The sequence below is a fragment of the Crinia signifera genome, chromosome 8 (genome assembly GCF_055691185.1).
Source record: "Crinia signifera chromosome 8, ASM5569118v1, whole genome shotgun sequence".
NCBI classification, from domain to species: Eukaryota; Metazoa; Chordata; class Amphibia; order Anura; family Myobatrachidae; genus Crinia; species Crinia signifera.
The window spans coordinates 165,646,938-165,667,629 of NC_139224.1; the positions used below are offsets into that span (position 1 = coordinate 165,646,938).

The following is a 20,692-nucleotide window of genomic DNA, read 5'->3' on the forward strand; positions in this document are numbered from 1 at the left end:
GAGCCCGGTCTTCCCCTAAGCTCTCTGGTTAATGTGAATAGATAGCATGCATTTTGCCCTTTAAAAATGAGGCAGGGCGTGGCACCCTGCTTGCTTAGCATCAACACTACGGTCTTGATAAGTCTGCTCTTGAATGAGCCCAAAAACTGAAATGATAACGAATGCTTTCATTTGGGGGCAGTTCAGAATACTTTGCTGTGTAGTAAATCGATCTACTCTCGTTCACATTATTTTGGTGAATAATAATATTGATTTAGTTATTTGGCGTTGAATGCAACGGGGTTTAGGACCATGAGGAAATTTGGTACAGACGCCGCGTTCCTAACTGTGAGTAAAGCTGAACAGCAGCCAATGCAGCGTATGACTATGGAAACACGGATTATGCGAGCGTGAAGAGGCTTAATGAGACTCAACAGATGACTATGGCGGTGAGACACACAGACAGGTATGTTCTGATAAATATGTACAGGTAAGTAAAGGACGTCACACCCATGCACATGCCACAAACATGCACACTCGCCAGTCACACCCAAACACAGTTCTCAACCACGCCCAGGCCCCAGCCACGCCCATGCACAGGCCCCAGTCATGCACACGCCCAGGCCCCAGTCACACCCACGCCCAGGCCCCGGTCACGCACAGGCCCGTCACTCCCTTCCAGATTCCTTTAAAGCAACAGTAATAAGAAAGCAAGAAACCCACATGGGGCAACGAATCCATTTGTTCATCTCATTTAAGGGCTATTAATTATCGTGTTTTTGTAATTAAAATTTATTATCCTAGCAATAAGAAATGACATACTTCCCAAGGATCCCTTCCCCGGTTCTTTTTTTGTAGACTAGATCTTATTTTAGCCTATAGGCTACAGCCCCTTCCTCAGGTAACGTTGACTACTGGGGGCAAAACTTTATAAATTTAACAAAAAAGCAGCCCCCATACAAAATAATGGGGCATGGTTTATGTGTTTGTAAAGAAGACACCACAGTAGATACAGTACCTCTGATATCTTCTGCAGTCCCCTGTGCATAAACACGAGGGAAATGTAATATTTGCAGGTACCTCCGAACACTTTGCTTTTGAAAATAATGGTACTTGTTTCCTTTCACGGCGCCTCCGATGTCCATCGTAGGGCATCTGATCGCATCGCATGCCATATAGCTGCATACGATGCGATGTGTTTTTTAATTGTACAAGCACCCTGATGGGTGCTTACAATGTTAAATGCACCCCCACTATCAACGCAAAGCCGAAGCGCGATGGGCGTTGGTGCGCGTCCTCCGACCTTTTCATACCCCCACTATCCATGTCGGTGCGGAGTTGATTTTAGAAAGTGTGGCGAGCGCACCGAGCCCCGCGAGGGGATGCGTATTACTTCACATGTATTCCGCGTCCGCTCGCCACACTATCTAAAATCAACTCCACGCCGGCGTGGATAGTGGGGGTATGAAAAGGTCGGAGGACGCGTACCACCGCCCCTCGCGGGCTTGCCACGCTTCGGGTTGGCGTTGACAATGGGGGGCCATTTAACATTGTAAGGACCCATCAGGTTGCTTGTACAATCAAAAATCGTATACCATCGCATTGTATGGCATACGATGCAATATTTTATTGTACAATATCGCGTCGCATCGCATACCATCGTATACCTTATTTAGTGTAATGGTATACGATGCGATGGGCGCCGTGCTAGGAAACAAGTACCAAAATAATATTTGACAAATAGGCCAATCACTCTTAAAGTATCCCAATTTGTAAGCCACAGACTGAGGGTTCCTCAGAGGCACCGGAGCTGGTCCGTGGGCAGTCAATCAATTAACTAGGAATCACCGGTATCCCAGCCACTCCGCCTCTGAGCATATGCAATGATTTGGCCAGCAAACTATACACTGTTGCTCTCAGGAATCCTTTAGGATGACCGCGTTCTCTCATTCCCAACCAATTAGGCATCCCCATGCTTCTAATTAACAGATATTAAAGAATGCAAAAACAGCAGGCAAAAAGTATTACAGACATTAAACGAGGCAGTAGACAAGGCAACAAGCAAGATGCGAGAATAGAGAGGAAGGTAAATCATTTCCCCAGAAACACCACCTGCACTGAGTCAGCACTGGGACTGGGGTTAGTCACCCACTGGGCAGCCTTGGGACCCCCCGTGTTGACCCAGGAGTTGGAACGATCCAAGCCCTGATCACATGGACGTGCGGCAGGCAGGAAAGGAGAAACGTTACTGGTTACACAGCAGTAAAAAAAGGGAAGACATTCGAGCCAACGGCTGTTGCATTAGTTCGGTTACCAGCTGAATTTAACATAAACTCATTAATATTTAATGATAATATTTAATATTAATATTTAAACTCATTAATGTTTAATTCCTTTTTAATTTAATCAACATTAATCCCTCATCACAGAGTCATTGTAACAAAACAAGATGGCTGAATGTTTGTTATTATTTAAAAAAAACAAAACCACATAACAGAATAATAATAATAATATACATGAATAAACCATTACTGGATAACAATTTGAACTAGATCACATAAAATATACAAAAATGAAACTAAAGTTTTTTGGGGGTTTTTTGAGAATAGTTAAACCTCGTATTTTGAGGCCGTTTTTTGAGCCTGATGCAAGTGGAAATGGTTGGCACGGATTTCAGCTTTCTGCCCATGTGCCAAAGAAGTATCGGGGACTACGCATGCGCCAAAGCAGCCTCAAGCACAAGTGTGACGTGCGCTAGTGTGTATAGACTGATCCATTGGTCGGTGCAGTTCAGGTTAGGAACCTGGCATCGACCGTGTTATTGCACAGAACGGACGGCCGGCCAACGTCAGGGCTGCGAGCAAGTGAAGATGGGAGATCAGCTCCGGTCAGATCTCTTGCACACTAAGGGGGTTATTCAGATTCAATTGGTCCCCCGCACATTCACACAGGGGACTGATTGTTTGCGACTGTACAGGCACATAGGTTTTTATACACAAAAAGATGGGTTTATCGGAGAGCGCTGGACTTAGTACCACCTAGTCAATTAAATAGCAATCATTGAAATACATCAATCACACTTCATATGACAAATCCTTGTCCCCTTCCAGAACGACACGTGAAATTCATTCAGGATAAAAGTTCTTTATTGAAACCCAATAAAGAACTTTTATCCTGAATGAATTTCACGTGTCATTCTGGAAGGGGACAAGGATTTGTCATATGAAGTGTGATTGATGTATTTCAATGATTGCTGTTAAATTGACTAGGTGGTACTAAAGGTGCCCACACACTAGAAAGATTTGCGATCATAAGATGTGCGCATAAATTAGCCTTCAAATCTTTTGCCTGTCCTGGACAAAAGATTTCAGGCAAGCGCACATCTTTACCAAATATTTTTCTTAAGATCCCGTGTGCGTTCCTATGGATCTTTCGTGCAGCACGTAAGATCAGAAGATTCAGCTAAAGATCCACGGAAGCGCGCATCGGACCGATTATCGGTAAACATCAGACAATTTATCGGAAATCGGCCAAAAAATCGTTCCAGTGTGTGGGCACCTTAAGTCTAGCGCTCTCTGATGAACCCATCTTTCTGTGTATTTTTGCTGTCAGACTCTCACTAACAGGAGAGCCTTATCGGAGTAGCAGCTTACAAAAATCATTTAGCGCAAGACGAAGGCCATATTTTTACATAGCTTTTTAAGCGCATGTGCAGCCGTCGTGTGCGAGCACCCACAGCGATCGCACGCAGAGGTCCAGGCGGGGAGCACAGGGTGGCGGGCCGGGTAATTCGCATATGGGCACGCCCAGTGATGCGGGTGTGAGGGGTGGGCAGCTGTCATCTTTGTTTGTCAGCTGCCTCACACGGGGGGCTGGCAGCGGGCGGATATACTACGATGCCTAGTGAGCCAAGCTGAATCAGGCCCTTAGTATCTATCTACATGAATGGCCATATTATAATGATTGGTTACAGGAATAGGAAGCGTTCATACTGCAAAGTGCCAGCTTTGCTGCATCCGTCGCTTCAGCTCAGACTTATCAGCGAGGTCAGGGGTGACCGACCGGAGAGCTGGTGTAACCTGCAGTGTTTGTATAGTCCTTCCAATGAGGCCAGTGTTACATAAGTGCAGGAATGATTTCCCTAAATGCAGAACATCAGTTCTATAGGCCCTTATTCTGGTTCACTCTTTCTGACAACATCCTTCTTAGATGGAAAAAACCATGTGCACTGCAGGTGGGGCAGATGTAACGTGTGCAGAGAGAGTTAGATTTGGCTGGGGTTTTACTTCAAAGTGAGCTCTATATTGCAGTGTAAAAATAAAGTAGTCAGTATTTACCCTGCACAGAAACAAAATGACTCACCCAAATCTAATTCTCTCTGCACATTTTACATCTGCCCCCCTGCAGTGCATGTGGTTTTGTCCATCTAAGAAGGATTTTGTCAGAAAGAGTGAACCAAAATAACCCCCATACTGTATAGACTTCCACAACAGAAGTGTATATTACATTATGGCCTTTATTCAGATCTGATCATAGCACAAATTTGTTCTTAAAATGGGCAAAACAATGCCGCACTGCAGGTGGGGCAGATGTAACATGTGCAGAGAGAGTTAGATTTGTGTGAGTTATGTTGTTTCTGTGCAGGTTAAATACTGGCTGCATTATTTTTACACTGCCATTCAGATTTCAGTTTCAACATGCCACACCCAAATCTAACTCTCTCTGCACACGTTACATCTGCCCCACCTGCAGTGCAGCATGGTTTTGCCCATTCTGAGAACAAATTTGTACTTTGATCAGATCTGAATAATGGCCTATAGGTCTGCCCTTGTTATAACGGGCAGTATATATATACATGGTTCCTCTGCTGGGAGAATGATGGACAGGTCAGCCTGCTCAGCTGTTTCTGAATCACTGCAGCTTTATGAAAATAAGGGTCCGATTCAGATCTGCTCAGTGAGCAGCGAATTCGGCCCCATTTTTGATGGTAGGGACTGCGTTTGAGCATAGCCGCTCATGCACATGTGCACACTCCCGATGTGCAAAAGCCTTAAGCAAGTTTTAACCGAAGGTTTTCGAATAACAGTTTTTAAAACCCTCATAGATCTGATCATTTTATAGTTCAAAGAAGAAGACAAAGAAGGTCCCCGTGTGGTTTGTCTTCTAGGACCTGGATATCGTTATTATTATTATTATACCTGAACAAATATAAAGATTATAACGGAGCGCCTTTAGTGCACGCTCATCTTACCTTGCTGCCAATTATTGATCGCACCTCATCGTCTGGCGAAGTTGGCGTCCCGGAAATATCAGGATTGCTGTTGCTAAGACTCCTGGAGCGGTTTAAATTGAGACTCGCCGGTCGGTTTCCCGACCTGGCCATTGTGGCATAGTGCATTGACCCACCTAGACCTCCCGACCCTGGAAGGAGGGAAACGGCAATGAGAATAGTATATTTTATTGATACAAATAAAATAAAAAAAATATAAAAGTTTCGACAGCAATAAAGCTGGAACGAAACACAGGATTGAAGGAGTTCCAAGGCTTGAAATAATGGGTTCAAGTTTCGATCTTTTTTTTTGTATGCAAAGGGGGTACAGTAACCATGCCATAGATGTGGGATCCCAGAAGAGGCAGATGGGAACAGAAAGACTTCAAATATCTGAATCTGAAAATGAAGTCTTCAGAAAAATGCAGAACAATAACTATCAAATCTTAATAAATAGAATGAAAAAATGATTTGCCTTAAAAAGAGTTTAACCAGAAACTAGACCATGTAGTCAATTCCAGTGCATGTTCTGCAGATTAAACTTAATCAGAAATCTAATGTAATGAATATTCTCTGTACTACTGGCTCCTGCAAACAATCCCTGCCGGACTGCTAGAATCACGGGGATGAACGGGAAAATAATTAGGAAATAAAAGCGAAGGATGTATTCTATGGCTCAGAAAGCAGAGGAGGAGGTGGAGGAGGAGGAGGTCAGCAACGGGATTTTTCTGCAGCGTTACCTGGAGACGGAGAACTGGGATCAGTGTTCGGAAGCCTGAACACATAGTAGATGTAGGACGCCAGGAGATTATTCCTGCCGTGTAGGTCCTGGTTCCCCTCCAGGTTTTTATGCAGCCGGTTCGTGATGGAGGCCATCGCCTCAAATGACGCTTGTCCCAAGTTAACTGACAAGAACAATTTTTACACATGTCTCAGAAGGAGGAACGATGGAGGACACAAGCGGTTATGACTCTCATAAAAACTTTATTAACACACAGACACTGTACAGGTTCAGTCATTACTCTTTATCTAGCCAGAATGGGAAGAGTTCTCCCGGTACTTAAGTTCTAACTCACCGATCTGACCGGCGATGACGGGCGGCCTTACGACAAGGAGAATCAATTTATCCAGCAGGAGGTGGAGGAACCTCACCACAGGCTCCAGCTGCGCCGAGTTTAGGGCCAGGATGCTGCTCTTCAGCTCGCTTTCCAGGTTGTTCTCCATGATTCTCAGGTCTCCGATTCGCACGGGGAACAGGTGCTCGTCCAAAGCGTGGACGAGCGCGAAGAACTTGTCCAGGTACGAATCCTAAATAATACAATGCAGCACACACACAAGTTCACGCATCAAATACCAAACAAATACAAAACGCCAAAATATATTTACATGATCTACATTTTCCTTCTTACAAAAAAAAAAAAAAAAAGTCCCTTTACAGGAAGGAAAAGTGGCTTTCCCAAAACTGATATAGACAGAACATGGTAACAAGATGACTTATTGTACTTTGGAACCAATCATATCATTCATTATGTGCATTCTAGCATCTGTCATAACCCATGCAGTCCCTCTTTCCTGCCTGGGGTGTCGCTGTCTGCCGTGTTGCTTCTAGCACAGTGCGGTCTGTGTTTCAGCATGAATTTGCAGACCATACCTTTGCTGGAAGCAGCACAGCAGACACTGACACCCCAGGCAGGGAGAGGAACTGCACGGGGTTAGGAAAGATACAGGGTGCTACAATGAACACTAGGACACATATACTAAAAGCAGAGAGAACTCTATAGATCAACAGTGCATGGCGGGCATCAAGTAGAGAATGAATGTACAGGGGTAGGCACTACAACGTGACAATGCGTTCTCTCCAGCCACCATGCATAGTACCACTTCCTTCATGAGATCAAACTACATCCACAGGTATGATGCTGCCAGCCAAAGTTAAATTAAGAGGATGTATCCGTCTAAACATAGGTTTGGCTACAGAAACTTACTTGCGTGTGAATCGTAGATACCGAGACCACTTCAACATTGAAGACCCCCTTGTGATTATCAACCCATTTCATCCCAGGCAGCGGAACCTAAGAACCCAAAACATCAGTTAGAACCATTCATGTAGATTTCCAGCTAAAATGTCCTAAAAAGTCTCTTTCACTGATCTGACAAATGGCCGACACCCCAAGAAGTCCATCTTTTGCGCACCCAATAAAATGCGAAGGCTGCACCTCACCTTTACAGGGGGGATTAGAGTGTTGTTCTTGCCCGTGGCCACTATATGGTGCTTGGCGGAGAAATTCAAGTTCTGCTACGTTAGGGCGTGCACAGCTGCCTGTGCTGACATTACTGTTACGTTGTTCCTTCATTTTGACGGACTGGTAACTAGATAAGTAATAAGTATAGGATTACTAGTAACGTATTTCTATAAATAAATACTAAGTAATGTACCGGAGTCATTTTTTTATTGCCCAAAAAATATGTGTTCGAGGGTGTTGTGCGCTACCGCCGGTACATGGATACAGATATGAGAAATTCTGCAGTGAATTTAATATAGTAATTAAACTCCTTGTTGACTTGTTTAAAGGGATACATTTACTAAAGCTTCTAAGGGACTCAGATTGCCGGAACGTCAACGTCAAAGGGACTCAGATTGCCGGAACGTCAAAGGGATTCAGATTTCCGGAACGTCCCGACAGTTGGAATCCCGGGCCCTTTACATCCGGACAGACGGAATTCAATGTTCTGACCGCCGAGTGTCGGAAAGTCGTTTCCGACAAAACAGAGGAGTCAGGGAGGTCCCGAAGCAGAGGAATCTATTAATGCACACACTGACCTCCGGGGACAGCACTGAGTAAGCCTGCGGGGGTTTCTCTAGGGACACAGGAAGACAGAACTGTCCAGTTTTCAGGCGTCCATTCTGAAGCATCGGTATCCACTGGGGAGAGAGACAAAAAGGCAACAATTAACTTTAGAGTGGTTCAATCGGGCATGGGGTCGACGGAACTTAGATCAAAAGTCATCAGGTCGACCACTATAGGTTTTATTTTTACACTGCAATTTAGATTTCAGTTTCAACACCCCCCACCCAATTGTAACTCTCTCTGCACATGTTGCATCTGCCCCACCTGCAGTGCACATGGTTTTGCCCATTTTGAGAACAAATTTGTGCTGCGATCAGATCTGAATAAGGGCCAATATGTGTGATCGCCAGCTGTAAGCTCTTGTGGCTGTATAAGGGAGGTTGGCATACTGTGTATCCCACGGGGGTCTCCAAGGGGGTATTCTGCTTCTGCTGGCAGCTGACGTGGTAGAAGGTAAACAGCAGGTGGTGATGATCCGTCAATGTGGCCGGCAACTTAATCTTGATTTCTTCGTGGAAATCTGGGGACCTAAACATAATAAAAATGTAAATTTCTACCTAGACCGGTAAGATGAACATACAGGACCGCTATTGTGGACTCTGGCTAACATGCCTTGCGTGCTACAAGCTGGTGGTTGGTAGTTTATCACTCTCCAATTTCTCACTTCTTAAGGCTTAGTACATCTGGCCCTCTATTTCTAACTCTCCTCCCCAAAACTTTTATATTCCCACAGGTTACTCTTATGACATCTGCAGTTCAACATACAGTCACACGCGGTGACCCAAAATTTGAGTACATTTATCATAAGGCATGAAACCAATGCTCACCTGTTGTGGTAGACTACAGCGGTATAAGCTTCTTTAGAAAATTCTGGACAACTTGACTTTCCGAAGATAACCTAGAAATGATAATAGGAAGTCAGCAATTGGTAAAGAAACTAGGCCACTCGCTAAGATAACTTGTGGCTTTCTCCATACCGGTGAACTAGTTTATGCACCGTTTGGTCAGTTACGTAAAACTTCAGTTGTAGTTGAGAAGTCAAAAATGTCCTTCTGTTCTAAGAAGACCAAAGAAGTTGGGGGTCAACCAGGAGGAGACTCACTGTCATTAATAACTCACTGTCCCCACGCACTGCAAGATATAGCCTGCAACTAGTTTATAAAAGGATGGGGCAGGGGGTGTGTCAGGACCACACACATACAAATTATACAGGAAGTATCTCTAGCCATTGTTAGGTGGATAATTGTCTTACCGGCAAGGCATTGCTGGGGTCTTCTCCGGTCATGAACTGCACTTTCACCGTTATGTTCCTCGCTGATCCTTGACGATTTGCAAAATTAAGGCTTTGTGGATATACATATAGAATATTCCTATAAAACAAAAAAAAATAATCATCATTCTCAAACATTGGGGAAGGAAAACTATATAAGCACACTTGTCTGATGTGCAAAAGCAAAAGTTTGGATATTTTTTCCCCAGACATGGGCAGTGATTCACGGAGAAACGCAACCTGTATATCGGTGCGCCTTCCCCGCAGATTAAAAAATAAAATGCAAGAATTTTCCCAACAGATATAAACAATAGAACAAACATACATTTTTTTTCCCCAGCATTGTGAAAAAAAATCTTAAACAATTTGTGGATTCCGCAAAAAATATAAAACCATTATATTGTAATATTCTTTAAATCTGCACAAAAAAACACCCTGGTGTTTGAGAAAAAGGAATGTGTGATTTTCTGGACTTTGAGACGGTTCCTAATTCCAAGTCACCCTCATTGAGGTTATGAAGTAAATACCTTTAATTAAAAAATAAATAGAGACCTTTTGCTAAAGATTATAAAGCGAAACGCGTCAAAGCATCAGGTGGAGTGTATGAGTGAATGTGACTGGGAGTGGCAGATTGTAGATGCTGTCTGCCCCCACAATCGGTCTCATCCACGATTATATTCCAACTGGCATACTAACGCATTCCGCTTTATAATCTCTCTCCTTCAGAAAGGCCTCAAAATGCTTCTTCTCAGACACAAGGAAATCCCCCAAAAATTCCTCAAATACCAGGGTGCTGGAAAAACTAAATCTATGTAGTGCTTACCTCTTATGCACCTCTTTCATATCGCAAACCCGGGTCGGACCGACCAGGGTCCATCGCTTTCACATTAAACCCAGGTCGCTCATTACACAGAGGGCAACCCTGGTTTAACCATTCTTATAACCCACGTCGAATTGCCAGGTGTATCGACCAGGGCTATAAGGCATTGTTCTTTCACACCGCGCCTCAACCATGGTCCAAATACGCCCAGAACCTGGCAATATCCCGTGTCCAAAGTGCGATTTGAAAGGGGTAATGGTAAGAGACCATAAACCTGGAAGAGGATAAGCCAACTGGTGGTCTCCAGCTTTTGTAAGTCAGCTTCTCATAGGATATATAGACGAACAAGAGCTGGAAGAAATCACAGGTGGCTTACCTCTGACACAGATGGTTGCTGGTTTATTTCGGAGCTGGTGATTACTAGAATGTGGCAGTAGGTGGCGATAAAAATCATGCTTTTTTAAATAATGTATTGTAGAACTGTCCTGAAAATAGGACAATACTGTTACATTTGACCCTGTGATTACCCTCCCACACACATCAGGAGAGGGACTGCGGTGACCTGTGCTCATACTGCACGAGCAGCACGGACAGTCGGATGACAGACATAAGCTCAGTTACTGCCAGAGCATCAGGACACAATATGACGCATAGGGGAGGGAAACATTTTTGGATGATATATTGGAAAGTTCTATAAAAGTGATAATAAGTAGCCCAGGGGGAATTAGGCACAACAAGAGCAAGTGTTCCTTTCATACTGGTAATTCACAATCCCAGGAGGAGTGCAGCACAGTAACAGTCTATGTCACAGGTCTTCAACCTGTGGCCCTCCAGATGTTGTGGAACTACATTTCCCAGCATGCACTGACAGTTTTGGCATGCTCTTATAGGAAAAAATGTGGCAATGCATGTTGGAACATGTAGTTTCACAACATCTGGAGGGCCATAGGTTGAAGACCCATGTAGTTAGTTACAGTAGTGTGTGGATGATGTCACAGGGTTAGTGCAGCACAGTAACAGTCTATGTAGTTAGTTACAGTAGTGTGTGGATGATGTCACAGGGTTAGTGCAGCACAGTAACAGTCTATGTGGTTAGTTACAGTAGTGTGTGGATGATGATGTCGCAGGATGAGTGCAGCACAGTAACAGTCTATGTGGTTAGTTACAGTAGTGTGTGGATGATGATGTCGCAGGATGAGTGCAGCACAGTAACAGTCTATGTGGTTAGTTACAGTAGTGTGTGGATGATGATGTCACAGGATGAGTGCAGCACAGTAACAGTCTATGTCATGGGTCCTCAAACTGCGGCCCTCCAGATGTGGTAAAACTACAAATCCCAGCATGCCTTGCCACAGTTTTCCTATAAGGGAGTGTTAAAACTGTGGCAATGCATGCTGGGAATTGTAGTTTCACAAAATCTGGAGGGCCGCAGTTTAAGGACCCATGGTCTATGTGGTTAGTTACAGTAGTGTGTGGATGATGATGTCCCAGGATGAGTGCAGCACAGTAACAGTCTATGTAGTTACAGTAGTGTGTGGATGATGATGTCACAGGATGAGTGCAGCGCAGTAACAGTCTATGTAGTTAGTTACAGTAGTGTGTGGATGATGATGTCCAAGGATGAGTGCAGCACAGTAACAGTCTATGTAGTAGGTTACAGTAGTGTGTGAATGATGATGTCGCAGGATGAGTGCAGCACAGTAACAGTCTATGTGGTTAGTTACAGTAGTGTGTGGATGATGATGTTCCAGGATGAGTGCAGCACAGTAACAGTCTATGTGGTTAGTTACAGTAGTGTGTGGATGATGATGTCGCAGGATGAGTGCAGCACAGTAACAGTCTATGTAGTTAGTTACAGTAGTGGGTGGATGATGATGTTGCAGGATGAGTGCAGCACAGTAACAGTCTATGTGGTTAGTTACAGTAGTGTGTGGATGATGATGTCCCAGGATGAGTGCAGCACAGTAACAGTCTATGTAGTAGGTTACAGTAGTGTGTGGATGATGTCATCACAGGATGAGTGCAGCACAGTAACAGTCTATGTAGTTACAGTAGAGTGTGGATGATGATGTCCCAGGATGAGTGCAGCACAGTAACAGTCTATGTAGTAGGTTACAGTAGTGTGTGGATGATGTCGTCGCAGGATGAGTGCAGCACAGTAAAAGTCTATGTAGTAGGTTACAGTAGTGTGTGGATGATGTCATCACAGGATGAGTGCAGCACAGTAACAGTCTATGTAGTTACAGTAGTGTGTGGATGATGATGTCCCAGGATGAGTGCAGCACAGTAACAGTCTATGTAGTAGGTTACAGTAGTGTGTGGATGATGATGTCACAGGATGAGTGCAGCACAGTAACAGTCTATGTAGTTACAGTAGTGTGTGGATGATGATGTCCCAGGATGAGTGCAGCACAGTAACAGTCTATGTAGTTAGTTACAGAGTGCAGCACAGTAACAGTCTATGTAGTAGGTTACAGTAGTGTGTGTGATTGGCTGATGATGTCATATAATGATTGGATAGTGCACAGAGATATGTAAAACAGCAGCGATGAACGCAGAAGTTCTACAATGCAACTACAGGAACACCAACCCTTATTGTTTGAATGAGCTTTTCATTCAGTTTTTATGTTTTTTAATTTTTTTAAATGTTGAATGTGCTACCCCCCATCTAAAAGGGCTGAATATAGACCAAAAGCAGAAGCATTTAACTGTATGAACGAGTGCCGACAATTCCCTCTAGTATGACAAATACTGTACCAGCAATTGCACAAGGACATTCCAGGCAGACTGCAGCATTGCACTGTAAAACCCCTGTTCTGGCAGGTACTGTATACCAGCATGTGCCAAAATCAGGTTCCACTTCCAGCCAGCAGGTAATACTCTGTAGCATTATACTCGGGAATAGTGTAGAGAAACCTCTATAACACGCACATAGAAATGTGTCACGTTTACGTATGTACATCATATGCACAGCTGGTCTCACAGATACTGTATAACAACTGCGGAAATGGAAAATGAAATGTTTTCAACTGCCGCTATTTTTGAAAAGGAACAATGAATAAACGGACTGCAGGAACGAGACATAAACCAAGTAATGTAGCCCCCCCCCCCCCGCGTTCTAGAACTGCCCTGGCAGCTGCTAAACTAGATTTCATTCAATCTGTCAGTGTAAGTGGCCTTGTACAGGAATCAGTCACCTATTACCTTACCTGACCCACACACGTCGCTCCCCACCACACACACAGGTCTATTAAAAGGATCATTAATACCCCTTTCCACTGCCTTGAAAAAGGTTTTTGCTCAGTGGAAAAGGATAAAAAAACACATTAAACCCAGATCCAGTTTCCGGGGAAACCAACCCAGGTAGCATCCAGATTGGACACGGGTAGTGACCAGGCTAAGGAGCAGTGTACATGGGTTGTCCGACCCAGGACCCGTTTATAGCACGAGGGCGGATAGCCCATACCTCCCGAACCGCAGTGTCCAGCAGGCAGAAGGGAGGTTGGGGTACACGGTGCACACGATCATCGCTATGGTCTGCCTTGCTAAGCAGACAGTAGCCAGCCAGGTAAAGGTGTGAGCACCCCAGCAGCTTCCAAACTCCCCCCTCCCCCTTCCCAGCATGATGTGGGAAATCTCCATTAGGGGGCATGGCCTAATAAGATCGGGGACACGCCCCCAGGGCTCCCAACCTGCTGGTTTTCCTGGTGACCATGTTCCAAATACCAGGTCAGACCCAGGACTTTGGTGGAAAAGGGGCATAAAAGGGTGAGCTGCGTAATATTAGACACAATACCAATCTAAATATCAATACATATTAATATAGATAGATAGGGAGACCATGAAACTTTAACTGCACACACAAACATCTGTATTAAAAGCGAGTGCTGCAGCTAATATATGTAGTAATGCATGCATTTAAAGAGCCAGCAACAGATTTGATGAAAAAAGTGTAAATTTTAATATTTATCAAAAAATCGGCATAAGTGCAATCAGAAAAATATACAAAAATTTAAAAGGAAGGACCATGACTAAGGTGCGGTAAGCGCACCGAAACAGCTGTCAGCGCCTCTGTGCTCTGCCCAGAGGGAACTGTGCTGCACTAGCACTATGGAATTGTTGAAGCCGTGACAATGCCAACTACCTGGTCCTTCCTTTTACATTTTTGTACATTTTTCTGATTGCACTTATGCCCATTTTTTTATGAATATTAAAATTTACACTTTTTTCATCAAAGATGTTGCTGGCTCACTAAATGCATGCAAAGATAGATAGATAGATAGATAGATAGTCCAGTTGTACGGCAACCTCCTAATACCAATGACATCTACCGTGGTGCCCAGCTCATCAATCATGTAGTCATTTTCCAAAGAAGCGGCACCCAACGGATTAAAGAAATGTAAACTCACACCACTGCCATTACGCAAGCTTTCAGTATTTATTTCCCTTAGTCAGGCGGCATAAACAGATGATAAACCGTGGGGATTATTCTGGTTCACTCGCAAAGGCAAATTTACTGTCAGATGGACAAAACCATGTGCACTGTAGGTGGGCAGATGTAACAGGTGCAGAGAGAGAATAAGTTTTGGGGGGACTTATTTTATTTCTGTGCAGGGTAAATACTGGCTGCTTTATTGTTACATGGCAATATAGATATCAGTTTGAAGTACACACCCCACCCAAATGTAACTCTCTCTCTCTGCACATGTTACATCTGCCCCACCTGCAGTCCAGCATGGTTTTGTTCATCTGAGTGTGAATTTGCCTTTGCGAGTGAACCAGAATAACCCCCAGTGTACAGTGCTCACCTTAAGTACCCTAGCTCCACACTAAACAAGGCGCGTGGAGCACTCCTGGGGTCCGGACAAAGGTCAGACCGCGACGTCCGGGTCACAGTGTGTCTGCTGGTTGCCAGGGGAATATATATATATATATATATATATATATATATATATATATATATATATATATATATATATATATACACACACACACACACACACACAATTGTACAAATAGGCTGTCCAACCACAATGCTCCCCGAGGGCCAAGGGAACGAGTACCACAATCTTCTCCCCAATAGTGGTGAGGCACCAATCTGTCGATGTACAGTCCTTATGAAACCAGCACTTTTAAAATAATGACAAAAATTTCATCCAAGCAATTGCTTTATTTGATCCTTCATAAAACGGAGAAACGACCCAACGCGTTTAGTCTTTAAAAAGACTTCATCAGGGGAATAACAGGTACAATCTTCTGTTTGATATAGGATATCCTATTATCATAATAGAGGTCCTGTGCGGTCCATATTGTTAATCCTACAAAAATTATTTATTCCTTGGTAGGAGACCCTTGAATGGTGTTAGATAATTATTAAAAAAGAAGATGAATCGTAAAATAACTTTCCAAATGGCTTATCTGGCCAATTCCTTTAGGAATTTATGAGTTTCACCAATAAAAAGATGGAAACTTTTTCATAGATGGTAGACACAAATGTATTAAGCCACTCTAGAGGACTTCTATCTCCCACAGGTATTCTGCTGGCTATACCTGTGGGAGATAGAAGTCCTCTAGAGTGGCTCAATACATTTGTGTCTACCATCGATGAAAAAGTTTCCATCTTTTTATTGGTGAAACTCATAAATTCCTAAAGGAATTGGCTAGATAAGCCATTTGGAAAGTTATTTTACGATTCGTCTTCTTTTTTAATTATTATCTTGTTGGCATCTTGAAAGAACACAACAACGGAATTTAAAAAAAAAGAAAAACCTTTTATTAAAAGATCCTTTTTATACCAAGTTGTATGTATTGATATATGAGGTGAAAAATTACACTCTTATCAGGTGGTGGAATACAACCTAGCGCTCTCTATATCTTGGTTTCTACATTTCTTAGTTTTGTCTCCCGCTGACAGGGGTGACATATAGAGTAGCTGCTTCCTGGTGGCGCACTTGGGGTCATTACCTACTTTATATATATATATATATATATATATATATATATTGCAAAAGGGGGTATGTAGGTGCGCTAGCTTGACTGCCTGGGTTTAGTCAAAAAAGTCCAATCATGGATACTCATGCAGTTCATCAGACACTGTTGTCCTTCAGTTTTCCTTTTAACACTAGGTCACTGATTTTGCTGACCGCTGCTTCCCACCTGGATGGGTCCTGGGATCCAATCAGAACCAATAGTATCTGGAGAAAGGGGGATGGAAGGAAGCGCTCGATAGTGCAATATTATTTTGATAAAAAGGTTTTATTTTAAACACATAAAATCAGACCATCGGTACACTGCTCGTACCATTAAATTCCTCAGTGTGGGCTATTAGTACCACATGGTGTAATTGATAATATAAACCCGGTCGCCCGGTCACCGTCTGTTCTTGTAGCTGCCTCCTGGCAGGGACCGCTCCGTCACCTTTAGCGCTTACAGCACCTTCCGGCAAGGACTCAGCGTATGCCCCTCGGCTTCCCGGCAGCAAGACTTCAGACACGGTGAGTTGGTTTGCGTCAGGTAGGACACTCCCAGACGCGTTTCGCCTGACGAAGCTACAGGCGAAACGCGTCTGGGAGTGTCCTACCTGACGCAAACCAACTCACCGTGTCTGAAGTCTTGCTGCCGGGAAGCCGAGGGGCATACGCTGAGTCCTTGCCGGAAGGTGCTGTAAGCGCTAAAGGTGACGGAGCGGTCCCTGCCAGGAGGCAGCTACAAGAACAGACGGTGACCGGGCGACCGGGTTTATATTATCAATTACACCATGTGGTATTAATAGCCCACACTGAGGAATTTAATGGTACGAGCAGTGTACCGATGGTCTGATTTTATGTGTTTAAAATAAAACCTTTTTATCAAAATAATATTGCACTATCGAGCGCTTCCTTCCATCCCCCTTTCTCCAGATAGATATATATATATATATCTCTATGGCGCATGGGAACTAGTACTAGTTCCTATGCGCTGGAGGGACCGCCGACACTGACTGTCCATTCGCCGCAGGGACCGGCTGCCGGGGGATGGTACAGCAGCGGCGCACATCATCCCCTCCGCTGAGCTCCGACCGCAGGCTGACAGGACAGGTACCCCCCTCCCCTCAGCAGCCGCAGGTCCCCCCCTCCTCCCGCAGCAGCTGGGCACATCTTCCCCAGCGCTGCACGCTGTGGACCCGCTGCGGGTGCCTGCACCCGCAGCGGGACCATTTACACCGCCATTTACACGGGTCCTATCCGGGTTCTACCCAGGTCAGGACCTGGGTAGAGGACCCGTGTAAATGGACACGGATATACCCCATTTACACCGCAGCTGACCCGGATTTTTCTGCGGTGTAAAAGGGGTATAAATCTACCCCTAGGGGTAGATTTTTTAAGCTCGGTGAAGTGATAAAGTGTCTGGTTTTTATCACCGGCCAATCAGCTTCTACCTGTCATTTTTCAACCCAAGCCTGTAACTACACAGTTTGGAGCTGATTGGCCGGTAATAAAAACCAGAGGTACTTGTGTAATATCTGGGCGCCCGATTTTTTGATTGCATGCCTTAACTTAAGGCATGCAATCAGATGCGATGGACCCGATTTTTACATTGGATCCAATGTTAAATGGTCCCTGAGACCCGATTTTACATTGGGTCCAATGTTAAATGCCCCCCAGACCCCATTTTCAATTGTATACCCACCCTTTTCATACCCCCACTATCCACGTTGGCATGGAGTTGATTTTATATAATGTGGCGAGCGCAGCGAGCCACCGAGCCTGAAGCGTGGTGAGCCCCGCGAGCGGACGTGTATTACTTAACATGTATTCCGCGTCCCCTCGCTGCGCTCGCCACGCTTCGGGCTCGGTGGCTCGCCACACTATATAAATTCAACTCCATGCCAACGTGGATAGTGGGGGTATGAAAAGGGTGGGTATACAATTAAAAATGGGGTCTGGGGGGCATTTAACATTGGACCCAATGTAAAATCGGGTCTCAGGGACCATTTAACATTGGATCCAATGTAAAAATTGTGTCGGTCGCATGCGATGCGATCGACCCGATGAAAAAAATCGGGCGCCCAGATATTACACAAGTACCAAACCAGACACTTTATCACTTCATCGAGCTTAATAAATCTGCCCCCTACTAGTTACAAACGGGATCTGGATGATAGTTCTACAATGTATAATTTGAAATATGACGGGACCACGTCACTGGAGGGGAGGGGGCCCGGATGTGGGACGGATATTAGACAGCACTTACATAGACAGCCATTACATCGACACCATTAGTTCGACAGCTCAATAGGTCGACATGGTTTTAGGTCGACATGTCATTAGGTCGACATGTCATTAGGTCGCCAGCTCATTAGGTCGACAGCTCATCAGGTCGACAGCTCATCAGGTCGACAGCTCATTAGGTCGACAGCTCATTAGGTCGACACTGCCATTAGGTCGACAGTGTCTATGTCGACAGTCAAATGGTCGACATGGGTTTTTTCACTGTTTTTTGGCCGAAATGTTGACACAGTCGACATGGACACAGTTTGAAGTGTACCGCAGCCCCTCGCATCGCTCGCCATGCTTCGGGCACGGTGCCTCGCTGCGCTCGGCACACTATTTTATTCTCCCACCACGCCCTAGTGGATAGTAGGGCATGAAATACCGCCTGTCGGCACATGTCGGCTCAAAAAACAGTGAAAAAACCCATGTCGACCTTTTGACTGTCGATCTAATGAGCTGTCGACCTAATGACATGTCGACCTATTGAGCTGTCGAACTAATGGTGTCGATGTAATGGCTGTCTATGTAAGTGCTGTCTAACAATAGTCCGGATACCAGGGGGCCCACAGTGTGGACCAGCTATCAGACCATTGTCATTGTGTGACATTGAAAGAGGAAAAGTGACACAATTGCACGTGGGAAACAAAAATGAAATATCGAAGTCTAGTGCGTATGTAGATTATGAGACGGGTGTCATACAATGAGCTGTTAATCATTGAGTTACTATAAATCAGAGGGAACCAGGTTTAGAGTTCCCCTTCTGGGGAAGTTTCGGTATTTGGCAATGCGAGGGCTGGGTAATTCTGAAACACGTGTCGAGCAGAACGTTGCCATATATACTGTAGCTGAAAACCCACACGGGTTGCAAATCTGCCAATGGACAAGGTTCAGATCGGCTAGCAAGGCTGCAAGTTTTGCAGATGGACAAAACGAACTCTCTGTGCGCACGTTACATCCGCCCCGCCTGCTGTGCAGCATGGCTTTGTCTATCTGCAAAAATTGCAGTCTGAATCAAGCCCAAGCTCTCTAAAAAAAAGTGATCCCTACATTTAGGGAAAAGATAAATTAGAAGTGACAGGTTATGATGTGCAACCGTGCGGTTACTATTAGTAACAGTTACTTGTACATAAAGGGCCCAATTCCAACCTGTATTTTTATTACAAGCCAATTAACCTACCAGTCTGCTGCCATAGATCATGTATGGAGTAATGCATTACTACTGTAAAGTATATGGATATAAGAAGTCACAGACGGGGTCAACTTAGATACATTTTATAGGCTAAGTGCACTTCGGTGATATGGGGCAGCGGTGCGACACTGGGCAATTTGCTAAATACGCAGGTGTGTGGCTGGGATAATAAGGGTGATAATTGGCAATTGTTTTCTAAATCAACAGGATTATTATCGTGAATATCCCAATATGGTTGTGGACTGAAAGGTTTACAGTGGCGAGGTCAAAAGGTCAACATCGAAAAATATGACACATGAAAAAGTTGACATTAGTTTTACAAAGTTTATTGGGGATCAATGACTAGACCTGTCGACGACGCCCCCCCCCCCCCCCCCAATTAATGTAGCCCATACCCTCGCTGCACCTCACGATGACCTAGTGCATGGCCACCTTGTTGGCCTATTATTTGGATAACGCCCAAAATGTGGACGGAGGTTAGGAGCAAGCGGTCATCTCCGGATACGAATAGGCGCTAGTTGCGCTATTAGCGGCTTGAGCCGGCCACAAAAATGGGCAAGAACGAGCCTGCAGATATAGGCGCAGTCGCATGAGGCGGTTCCGACGCATTGCACTGCGATTAAGACGCATCCTAAAGCAAAGAACACGTTTGGAGCAAATCGGGTGACACGGAACCTTCTGCGCCGAATGTGCAGCAATACATGTACGAGGACGCTGGTGTAAAATGAAAAGTCCCATCTGCAGAGCCACATGTGGGACTTCTGTGCAAACCATAATCACATAAAACCGATAGAAACAATATTCTCTCCAACTGGGTCTAAAAGGTAAATACTGTAGGACCAAATATAACAATACAGGTTGAGTATCCCGTATCCGAATATCCGTTATCCAAATTATTCCGAAAACCATACTTTCCAGAAAGTGGAAAAAAAAAATTGTTTAGCTAAAAACTCACTGGGGACATATGTAACAGCACTACTGAGGACATGATATGTAACTGGCACTATATATGTACAAGAAAATGATTGCTTGGCATTCAAATTCAATATCTGAGATAGTACACA

The 20,692-nt window shown here is 44.4% G+C and overlaps 1 protein-coding gene across 11 annotated transcripts in view; it reads right to left on the reverse strand.

The window, feature by feature from the left end:
• The window catches only part of DOCK7 (dedicator of cytokinesis 7), a 138,691-nt gene that overhangs the window by 56,094 nt on the left and 61,905 nt on the right, over positions 1-20,692 (reverse strand). For 6 of the 11 annotated variants that reach the window (XM_083157673.1, XM_083157672.1, XM_083157670.1 and 3 more), the window contains exons 15-22: positions 9,350-9,467; positions 8,925-8,995; positions 8,487-8,625; positions 8,070-8,171; positions 7,234-7,320; positions 6,325-6,556; positions 5,989-6,153; positions 5,231-5,400 (exon numbers count right to left, since the gene is read on the reverse strand). In XM_083157673.1, coding sequence (XP_083013799.1) covers positions 5,231-5,400; positions 5,989-6,153; positions 6,325-6,556; positions 7,234-7,320; positions 8,070-8,171; positions 8,487-8,625; positions 8,925-8,995; positions 9,350-9,467 — 1,084 coding nt within the window. Of the gene's footprint in view, positions 1-2,091; positions 2,185-5,230; positions 5,401-5,988; positions 6,154-6,324; positions 6,557-7,233; positions 7,321-8,069; positions 8,172-8,486; positions 8,626-8,924; positions 8,996-9,349; positions 9,468-20,692 lie in introns of all 11 variants that reach the window. The other 5 variants (XM_083157667.1, XM_083157665.1, XM_083157663.1 and 2 more) reach the window with 1 other exon arrangement.